At 41.3% G+C, this 12,060-nt stretch overlaps 1 protein-coding gene across 1 annotated transcript; it reads right to left on the reverse strand.

Moving 5' to 3' along the window:
• Positions 1-3,994: 3,994 nt before the first annotated feature.
• On the reverse strand, positions 3,995-4,498 carry LOC139352779 (uncharacterized). The gene has a single exon (XM_070995406.1). It carries the CDS (start codon positions 4,496-4,498, stop codon positions 3,995-3,997), a length of 504 nt encoding a protein of 167 aa, XP_070851507.1.
• Positions 4,499-12,060: the final 7,562 nt, after the last annotated feature.

Raw genomic sequence — 12,060 nt, forward strand, 5'->3', positions numbered from 1 at the left:
CCCTATGCGAAGTACTTTTGGACGAATTTGATAAGACGCTGACCAGTGCTGAAGTACACAAGCAGCTTCGAGAGCGAAAGAAAAACGACAACGAGAATTTCCACGAATATGTTTTGCATTTGCGTAAGATAGCATCTCTTGGAATTGTGGAGGATGAGTCGGTGATCCGATATATTGCAGATGGATTAAAGCTTCATGACGATCTCAAATACCCTCTATACAGTGCGACAACTTTCAAGGAGCTACGAAGCGGATTTGAAACGATCGAAATGATGACGAAATCCAATATACAGCGCAAGAAAGCAGTGAATCAGAATGACCTAGGTTAAACAGGAAAACCAGTAAAGCGTTTCGATCAGAAACAAAATCAGAGCCAGAGGCATTGCTTCAATTGCGGCTCAACTGAGCACATGAGAGCCGAATGTAAAGAGGAGACGAAATGCTTTAAATGCAACGGATGTGGGCATACTTCAAGGAATTGTCCAGGTGAAAAGCCAATTATCGGTGTAATCAGCGAGTCGAGAGAGAAAGTACTAGCGATCAACAAAAAGAGTGTGGCATGCCTAGTAGACACTGGAGCTGATGTGTCGCTTATGCGTATGAGGACCTATAAGGATAAGTTCGCTGAAATCCACCTGCAGAAAAGTTTTGCAAAACTGTACGGGCTCGGAAACATTGCAACCTCCGTGCTGGGTGCACTAAATGTCGACGTGCAGGTAAATGGGATGCAAACGCTACATAGGTTTCTCATTGTTCCCGACACCAAAATTAATGTGAACATCATTGTTCGATTCGACTTCTTAAAAAAGTTTACTGTTGTGCTGGAGAATGGAAAATACGCTTTCAAACGAGGAGATGACACCGTTGCCGAGAATGACCATAATATTTACAATGTGGTGAGTCATGAATTAGAGCTAGACGTTCCAGGCGAATACAAAACTGCTGTCACGCAAATGGTTGATGACTACAAGCCGTCAGACGTGAAGCTAACCTGCCCTGTAAAGATGACAATCATCCCTAATTGCACCAACATAGCTTTTAGAGAACATCCAAGCCGATCTTCAGCAGCAGAAAGGGAAATAATTCGCAAACAGGTGGAGGAATGGCTGCAACTGGGAATTGTAAGAGAGTCATATTCAGATGTTGCTAGTAAAGTTGTGCTGGCCAAGAAGAAGGATAAGACATACAGACTGTGCATAGATTACCGTATATTAAACACCAAGGTTCTCAAAGATTGATTTCCAGTCTTCGATCTCAAAAATGGATTTTTCCATGTCGAAATTGATGAAGCCAGCTGAAAATACACTGCGTTCGTGACCAAAGAGGGTCTATTCGAATTCAACAGAGCACCATTCGGGTATTGCAATTCTCCCGCAGTTTTTGTAAGGTATGTCACTTATATCTTTCAACAGCTGGTAAATGCAGGTATTATGGAAATGTACATCGATGACATTGTTGTTTTTGGACAAACAGCCGATGAATGTCTAAGCAACATGGAACGCGTCTTGAAGCAGACCCAGCAGTACGGTCTTGATATAAAGTGGTCTAAATGCCACTTTCTAAAACAGCGTATCAATTTTCTTGGGTATGAAATAGAAAATGGGCAGATATGGCCAGGAAAAGAGAAGATCAAGGCAGTCAAAAACTTTCCTATGCCGGTCAACATCAGAGGTATACAGACATTCCTCGGTCTAACAGGGTATTTTCGCAAGTTTGTTAAGGATTACGCCTTTATTGCTAAGCCCTTAACGCAGCTGCTAAAAAAGGATGCTGTTTTCAAAATAGAAGGAGAACAGAAACAAGCCGTTGATCGATTAAAAGCAGCACTTATAGAGGAGCCAGTCCTGAAGGTTTGGAGTCAAGGCGCCAAAACTCAATTACACGTTGATGCTTCAAAACATGGCTTCGGTGGAACGCTGCTGCAACAACATGCTGGGAAGTGGCACCCCGTTTTTTACTGGAGTAAGAAAACCACACCACAAGAAAAAAAAGCCACCAGTTACGTGCTTGGGGTAAAGGCAGCTTTCCTAGCAACAAAGAGACTTCGCCATTATTTGCTGGGTATTGAGTTTGACCTGGTAACGGGTTGTGCAGCCTTCAAGCAGACGATCTCAAAAAAAGATGTCCCTCGAGAAGATACGCCGTGGTTAATGTACTTGCAAGACTTTACCTTCAACGTGGAGCATCGCGCAGGAACTAGAATGCAACATGTCGAGAGCCTTAGTCGTTTCCCTATAATGATCGTGTCATCCGAGGTTAACACGCAGATCAAGAGAGCCCAACAAAATGATGAACATTTAATGGCTGTTCGGGAAATGTTGAAGCATGGACCGTATGCCGATTATATAATCAAAAGCAACTTGATATACAAGCAAGTAAATGGGCAAGAACTTTTAGCTGTACCAAAGTGCATGGAGAAAGAGATTATAACAAATTCGCATAACTTTGAACACATGGGAACGCAAAAGACTATGCATGCAATCCAGCAGGATTTCCACATTTCCCACCTTGAGAAGAAAGTAAAGCAGACCATTTCCAACAGTATCGAGTGCATCACACAAATTCAGAAATTGGGAAGGCAGGACGACTTCTTGCACGCTATAAACAGAGGAGATACTCCCCTTTCAACGCTTCATGTCGATTATCTGGGCTCATTAGACATGACATCAAAAAGCTACCGCTACATTTTTGCAGTTGTGGATGGCTTTTCTAAATACACTTGGTTGTTTTCCACTAAGTCAACGAACGCAGAGGAAGTTATCAAGCACTTGGAGTCCTGGGTCTCAATATTTGGCAGCCCACAGAGAATCATCAGCGATAAAGGAGCTGCATTTACATCACACTCTTTCAAGGAATTCTGCACAGCGAAAAATATTGATCACATTGGAACTACAGCCGGTGTGCCAAGGGGCAACGGACAAATCGAACGGGTGAATAGAGTAATTATTTCAGTACTTTCAAAAATGTCAGCATCGGAGCCCGCAAAGTGGTATAAATACACATCACAAGTACAGCAGGCCATAAATGCACATGTCCACACATCAACTAGCTTCACGCCATTCGAAGTTATGTTTGGGATGCGAATGAGAAACAACTCTAGTGCCGAACTCCTTAAGATCCTTGAAGATGAGATGATAATAAATCAACAAGTAGAACGCAACGAAATTTGGAAAGAAACTCGTCACCAAATCGAAAAAGCTCAAGAGATCTACAAGAAGAACTTTGACAAGAAGAGAAAAGGACATCATGGTTATCAGTTGGGTGATCTGGTTGCCATCAAGGTGACGCAGTTTATAACAGGCAAAAAGTTAGCCAACAAATACATGGGGCCATATGAAGTCATACAGGTTAAACGCAACGGCAGGTATGATGTAAAGAAAGCAGCCGATTTTGAGGGTCCACTACAGACGTCAACTAGCGCTGACTTCATGAAGCTGTGGCGCTATGCTAGCAACGAGGACGAAGATGAAAACCTTTCAACTGAAGAGGATGAGGCATCTGGGACAGATGTTTTGCAGGATGGCCGAATGTGAACTGGTAGATTGGACATAGGTTGGCTCCTTATCACGCTGCGTTCTAAAATGATATTCGATAGTCCATCACCATCACAAAGTCGTTGGTAAAAAAGTAGTAATTTCAGTCGCAAAGTCAGTTGAAAAGTCGCGTTAATCAATATCAAAACTTATGTAACTCTTGTATGTACAAACTATTATATTCCTAAACTTTATTAATAAACTACAGATAACATCCAATTATCTTACATGTATGCTTTATAGCAAGTGTGTCCTCTAAATCTGCACCAGTGTAATTAACTACAGTTGCTTCGAACGCCCGTTTGGGCGGACTGACACGGTGCGCTGGTAAATCTCCCATCACTTGGCTTGATGGTGACGGACGGTGCTTGAAACACGTTACGCACTGAAACAGAATCCGTTTTACTTATTGTCTATCTCTAAAATGCTACTGTTAGTGAGATCTGTAGTTGGGATGATTTCTATCTGTATGCCCACTTCTTGAGCTCCATGTCTGCGGATTGCAGAGCTGCGATGACATAATTGCGAATTTGTAGAGCTCCGTCTATGGTCTCATGTCCTGTTTGAACATTGTCCACGTAGATTTCATTTTTAAGGAACTGCTCGGCAAGAGTATGTGTGTCTCGAATAGCCTTGAAGGGTGCCGAGGAAGTGCCAAACGTTAATGTTGTCAAAAAGTAAGCCTTATCATCGCGCCAGAAAATTCGCTGATACAGGCCATCTTCTTCATGCATATCTATGCAGCGATACATTTGCGTTATATCGGCCACGATGACATACCGATGGAGACGCCAGTTGAGTATGACTCCTCCAAGATCATTTTGTAGGGCGGGACCCGTGCATAAAATATCATTCAAAGACCTCCCGTTAGACGTTTTGCACGAAGCGTCGTGTACGACGCGTATCTTTGTAGTTAGACTGTCGTCTTTGATCACAGCATGATGCGGAACGGTGCACGCGGACATTGAGAGTTGCCTTTGAGCGTTGATCCTAGGGTGTTCCTCTTCACTGCTTTCTCCCTCTTATATCTGCTTTAGATCAAAGTACTTTTGAATAGTGCTGGCATACTGTTGACTAAAATCTGGCCGATGATCAAGTTTAATGTGATTGGCCTTGACCGGACGAGCACCTGTGTGGGGTCTAACAACGTCTTTAAAGGTAAACGAACTAGATATTTCCCAGGAAGCCTGATCCAATTCGAAAAACCTCTGTACCATGTTGTTTAGGCTTGCCAAATTACAACGAATGAAGATTAAAGGAGTCTAGGCTGCTTCAACTGGTCCAAAAACCATCCAGCCCAGCCGTGTATTTTGTGCATTTGGTTTTGCAACCGTCCGATAATGTCGACACCGATAAGTAGGTCAATGTAACCCTAATTATGAAATTTGGATCTGCCAGGGATAACCCCTGGATATGTTTACAGGAATTAATGTTTACATTTTGTTTAGGTGAATGACCTGTTAGCGACCGAAGGATGAAGGCTGTGGAAACGTAGTCATTTAATTGAAAACCCTGAACATGAGACCTATGGTAAAGTCGGTGCTGTGCCTGCACTGATTCTGGGACGTATTACCAATTCCCGTGATCTTGAACGATATTTTCCGTGATGAGAGTGCCTTTCGAGCCATGATCGATGAGAGCTCAAACTAAAGCTGACTGCCTGGTGGAGTTATTTACGATCCAAGTTAAGTTCAGATGGGAGGCAACTGCGCCTAAGAGTTGCGTCGATGGTGCATTTTGTGCAGCGTCTGCGCTCCGAACAGAGTCTGAAGCATGCTGTCGTGATACTCCAGGAGTTAGTGAGGAACTTTGTTGAGCATTCGGAAAATGGAGCAAAGTGTTGTGCCGTTGACAACATTGCGAGCAGTTTCGGTTGCTGCTGCATTGACTAAGAGAATGGTTAGAACTTAGGCAATTGATGCATGCCTTCGAGCGGCCATCTTAGAACGTGATTCTTGGCAGAGCAAGCATCTGATGGATCCAGACTCAAGAGTGCTGTAGAGCTGTGTCCCCTAACAGTGGAGTTTCCTGATGGTCTGGTTGTCTGTCGGTTGTTGGTCGATTGTATAGATCAGGATCTAAATGGAACGGCTGGTTTTCTACTCTCAGTTAGGTCGATGCAGACCAATCGATTGTGAAGAAACACGTCCAGCTTTGTGAAGGTGGGTATTTCCACGTTGTTGTCCAGGGAATGCTCCCAGGTCTGTGTTGGCAGCTTTGTAAGTAAGTGATGTACCAAACAATGATCACAGGAATTCGGAATTCAATGATACATACATTTGCTAAGTTAAACACATTTATAAGGTCCTCCGCGATCTCCTTGGAAAGTGGCTCGATTCCGTATAGTGCATACATATTGTACATGAACTGCAGTCGGGGTTGTTGTTATATCGTTTTACCACAAGGTTCCATGCCACTGAATAGTTGGTTTCTGTTAATGCCATATGGTTTATATCCTGGTCTCGTCCGTCCGGTAGGCAAATGAACAATAAATGTTGCTGTATCCTTGCTCCAAATTGTCCTTAACAGCATCCGCAAAATATGGATGCGAGGGTGGACATTACTGTAAAACAGGCGCTTGATGATTTGTGTAAAGTTGTTTTGAAAGCTCGTTGAGCTTGTTGAGTCGAATTTCATAGTAGAATAAAGCTTTCTTTATTTGACCGTCCTTTTTAACATTTGTTGAAGCGCAGAACGGTAATCATGAAGTTAAATTATGTTAAGATACAAATAAGTAACGTTATGTTCACCCCTTACAGGCCCAGAACTATTATGTCAGATCTATGCTAAGATCGGATTCAGCGGGCCTGCAAAGGCTCTCACAAAACTGCGCTGCTGGACACAATAAACGAGTTGAATTTTGAATATCGAATCGGCCAGTCTTGTGTTCTCTCTTTCCCCAAATTTCGCAGCAGCGAAGTGAAAGTCTTTTCACTTTTCGGCGTTCTCAATTATAAATAATTTAATTGTCGTTTCGAGTTTCTCCATGGCGCCCGAGCAGGGACTTCGAAAAGTTTTGTTCGGATTTAAAATCATTTCAAAGACCGCTTAGCTGCTTGCGAATTTCGGGCCAAGACTTGCCATTAATTTTGGACTCGCAAATTTCGGCGCCAACATTTTGGAGTTTTTTGGACTTTCTTTTCGGAAGCTCTTTAACTGGAGCTAACATCTATGGACCGCAACGCCAAATTAAGGGGAGTGGATTCATGTGATGAGCAGGTAACCGTGTCAATCTATAGTTAATCGCTGCAAAAATAATAGTTGCAACTATGGCCTTGGAATTGGTCAAAATAATTATAATAATTGGAAGCAAAAGAATTTTCGTGCCTATATATTCCCAATAACCACAAATAAAAACCACCACAAAAAATTGTGAGATAACCACTACAAAATTATAAAAAACAAAAAAATCAATAAATAAATGTAAGTGAACAACCACATAGTTTTGGTGCCGCCCTCGCGAAAGAGATTTACAAGCGTAACAGCGTCAGTGCCGGTGGAAAATAACAGTTTTCGTTTCGATTTTGTTATAGCTTTTTTAACTTCGATTTGAGGCAGACCGCTAAGCGCCAGTGCGACGAACTGCAACTGCTTGTGCTTTCTATTTCGGGTGTTGGTCCACTCTCTTAACTACGTTCTCGTCTCTCATTTCTTTTGTTACGACAAATGCTCTACACTTAAACAAATTTATTCGAGCCACTTACAAACTTAACTACATAAATAAACAAAAAAAGAGAAAACTATTGGCTATATTGTAATAAATTAAATAATCTTTAATTATAATGGCACCTACAAAAACCAAAAAGAATGATAGCGCATCGGAGACAAAAGGGGAGATGGAAGATAGCTGCTCCTCGGTGCAATTAACGAAATTATTTTCGCAGGTAGATAGGGTTGGTGAAGATATTACAAGAACGAGGAAAGCTTTCGAGGAGAATACCATTTCGTTTAATCCGCTTCAAATTCAATGTCGACTGGAAATATTAAATTCATATATTGCAAAACCCATGGCATTGCAGTCGGAAATTGATATAATAGATCGACGTAACCGGAATAGGTCGGCATTAGAAGAAAATTGCGTAATTACAGAGGCAAAATATATGTTAGCTGCTGGTACAGGTGAAGATCATAAACAGCTGGCTTTAGTCACGGGCAGTTCACATTCAAATCTGCCAAAAATGAAGTTACCAAAATTTAGCGGCAAACATTCAGAGTATAAACAATTTATTGGAATTTTTGAGCAACTGGTTGACTCTGATAATTCGTTATCTTACATCGAAAAATTTAACCATTTGTTAGCCTGCCCTTCTGTCGAGGCATTGGGAACAATAAAGGCTCTTCAAGTCTCAGATGCAAATTATAAAAAGGCATTAGCGAGTTTAAAGAGAGTCTATGACAACAAGTGTTTAATTTTCTTTGAAACTCTAGCGCAGCTGTTTGAAATCCCTTCAATAACAAAACCTTCTGCGTCTGCCTTGAGGTTAAAAATGCCTGGAAATAATATTAGTCATCAGGTTCGTCAGTCATCAGTCCACACTGCCCAACAAGCTTTGCTGTCGCTTGATCGCAATACGATCGGGCTGTGTTTTGGCCATATTCCCTCCCCTTCACACATTCGTGTGCCAATGGATAGGGCCACGCAATACGATTCCCTATTGTCAAGGTTGTCCGTCGAAAGTTATGTCATTGTACTTGACCTACTCCACCCCTCGCGTCAGCACACCCCCTTTGTTAGAGTTCTAGCACACCATGGTTTCGAATTCTTTTTCACATTATAAATTTATTAAATAATATTTATGTCGGCGTGTGCCGGAATTGAATAACATAATATTGACTAATTCATATAGGGATTAATTTAATTGACAATTATTGTATTAGCGGAGAGTATCGACTTTATCACCTGTGAAGGTGCACACATCAGCAAAATGCTGACTATTCACGACTACAAACGTCGCTCAGAGGGCTCTTGCAATTGTACATAAAATTACAAGGCTGATACTCGCCGCTGAAAAATGAACATTTAATTATTATGTATAAAAAATGTATAAAAAGGAAAGTATATCTAAATGATTATATATATGTAACAATTATTATATATGGATATTATATATTATTACATGTATTCCTAACAGATTAATTCTTTGTCTTAACTAGGAAAGTATTAATATTGCCTAAAAGCAAATTCTTATCCAGACGGAAGGTCTCAATTTATAAGAACTCTTACGTTAAATTGTGGATCAGTGTCTATTGTTTTTGTTAAAGCTTCTGATGTAATCATGGCGCACGGATATATATATATGTATGTATGTATAAGAAAAGGAACCGTGTTCCGACAAACTTACCCTCTTTTTAATCCTGGGTGATGAGATCTCGACGCTCCGGATCCTGGGCTTTGGGAGATTTTATAATTGGTTTATATACATATATACGTGCAAGACTTGATGGCGGTTTACAAAAACAAAACACAAAAATTATGTTACATTATGTTATGTTATGTATGTATGCATGCATCGTATGCACTTGCATTCAGAAATGCATGTACTCGCAAATTGTTTGTTATTTTTTTTTGGCGATTCACTTTTTGTTGATAATATTGGAGTGCAATTTATTTATTATTATTTTATTGTTTCTATTGTCTTTTTGCTGCTTCACTTCACTGTATCTGCTTGGCTTATGCTCCAATGTGGGTCACCACTTTCTCCAGGACGTGATGTTGGTCGCGGCGTCTCTGAACAGAGCGCTTGTACATCTTAACCACTTTAAGGATCACTATAACCAGTAGTAGTCCAGCTATGAGCTTCAGGGTCTTGTTGACATCTTGAATATCCTTCCTGTGGTCAACGATCTCTACGTGGTTAATCACATTGGCGGTGCTGTCGGCCACTTTGGAAGTTTCGCCGCCCATCTTGGGGTCCTTAGGGCATTCACTTGGTTCACTAGTTCTTTTCGTCCTTCGGGATTTTGCAGGTTGACTTCCTCCAGATTGTGATCGATCGCAGAACCGGTTATCGGGACTTTCTCCTGGGTGAAGTTGATCCTAGGGAAACGTCAAGACATCCTTCTGGACACCAGCCTTCTTCCAGTCGTGGTCTGTGTTGATGGGAGTTGTACTTCTAGACCAGTGTCAGGGAGAGATCAGAACAATTTCTGTCTGACTTCTCTATTTGGCTGGGGTCTTTTATACCGGACTAGAGCTTTCGCTAGTTCCCCATATTGGGTGAGTTAACTAAGTGTTCCCACCTAGGGGTACTGTTTCTCTATATCCCCTATTTATGGAGTCAACGGCCGGTTGGTGCACTTTGCCACCTCACTGGAGTACGGTTACGAGCAGGTCGATCGTGGTCGTTGTTCTGGCCACGCGACACCCATGAGTTGCCGAATTGTTTTTGCTGATTTGCCCTTATCAATCGGAGTGTGGTTAGTCTTTAGGGACCCCTACCCTCAATCTATGGCAGTTGTTTTGCCGGGGTTAATCTTGTATGGGGGAGGGCGTACGTAACAAAGGTAGATCCATACACCAAATCCAAGTATGAGGAACAGCTTAATTATGATGAACTGCCTAAATGGTGTGATTGCGTAAAGGTTTTAGATCGACGATATCAACATGTGTCAACCGAGGAAGCGTCGAGGGTAAAGGAAACGCCCTCTGGAAGCAAGGAAATTACTAGGAATTCATATACTTGCTCCAGGGTCAATAACACAAGTGATCCAAAATGTTTATATTGCAGTTCTAATCATTTTATAGGTAATTGCCAGGGATTTACGGAATGCCAGTCTTAGATCGTTTATTTATTTCGCCAACAGTTGGTACCTTAACTGGCTACTTGTCTATTACTAAACTACAATAAATACTAAGGGATGAAAGGTAATTGTAAAGGGTTTTCTTAATTAATTCCCTGGGTGAGCATGGTCCAGTAGAACAAGGCTCATTAAAAGCATAGTTTGCTCTATAGGCCGGAATGAAAAACGGTTCAAATGACCTTAAAGACCTACCAGGTACGGAAAAGCCTATGCTACTCAGCAATGCAGGGCAGTCTATTTTGGAGGACAGCAGGTCACAAATAAAAACTAGTGCGCTAGTTGTTCTACGATCTTGTAGGGAAAAAAGGTGCACAAGACGACATTTCGCAGAGTAAGAGGGAACCGGGTCATTAAAGTTTAGAGAAAGAAGGGCACAAGATAGGAATTATTTTTAAACACGCTCAATACTATTGATGTGTGTAGTACCAGTAGGACTCCAGACAAACGAAGCATATTCCAATCTGGACCTAATAAACGAAGAAAATAGGCTTAGTTTCGTGTACGGATCTTTAAATTGCGTGGAATTTCGTTTTACAAAACCATACATAGCGTATGCCTTTGGAATTATGTAATTTATGTGATCAATAAAACTAAATTTGGTATCAAACATAACTCCTAAATCCAGTGATTCATTTCTTAAGGAAAGAACATGGGAACTAATAGAATACGAGCTAAGGACACTAATTATTCGTTTGCTGTACCTAACGTAGAAACATTTTGACACGTTCAGAGGCAACTTATTACGAGAACACCAATTTCCCACTTTTACAAGGTCATTTTGAAGAAGTTCACTATCGGAGATTGAATTCACAGACCTAAATATTTTAAGATCGTCCGCAAACAACAGGAATTTAGAATTTGTTATGCAATAGCTTAAATCATTAATGAAGATGATGAATAGAAACGGACGCAATGCAGACTTGAATATAGGAGAAACTGTGGCAAGTTTCCATCTATGCGCAATTACGCCAGTGGAAAGAGACTTGTTGAAGATCATTTTTAGGGGCTCACAAAGAACACCTATACTTTTTTTCAAAATAAATGGAAATGCCATCGCAGTCTAAACTACTGCGGATATTGAAGGGAGGAGGCTGTAAGGTAGTGGCACACGCAGACAATGTCGCTATCATCTTTAATGGAAAATATCCACAAACACTTTGCGATCTTATGACCGCTAAACTAAAAATACTATCGGAAAATACGATAAAGAACGGACATGGGGTAAATCACTCAAAAACGGAACTTGTTCTATTTACAAATAGATAAAAAATCCCACAACTTAACCCACCTATTTTAAGCAATTGTAATCTCTCCTTTAGCGATCACGCTAGATACTTGGGGTTGGTATTAGATAAGCGTCCCAAATGGTGCTTAAATAACCAAGACAGCAGCAAGAAAGCGACCGTTGCACTTTACTCCTGTAAAAAGCAAGTTAGCTAAGATGGGGCATGTCCCCTAGAATAGTCAACTGGATATACACAGCGGTAATCAAGCCAATCCTACTATATGGAGTGGCTCTATGGTGGTCCGCTCTACATAAACAATGCATGTTGACTACCCTGAACAAAGTGCGCGAATGGCGGCTTTGTGTATTAGTGGAGCCCTTCGAACTACCCCTAATGAAGCGCTGAATGCGATATTGAACCTTCTTAGCCTGGACTTAGCAGGCATGAAAAGGGCCAAATCGGCAGCCCTTCGACTAAGGGATACCGGGCAGTGGGAAGTC

Source organism: Drosophila suzukii, chromosome 3 (assembly GCF_043229965.1).
Source record: "Drosophila suzukii chromosome 3, CBGP_Dsuzu_IsoJpt1.0, whole genome shotgun sequence".
Classification (NCBI taxonomy): domain Eukaryota; kingdom Metazoa; phylum Arthropoda; class Insecta; order Diptera; family Drosophilidae; genus Drosophila; species Drosophila suzukii.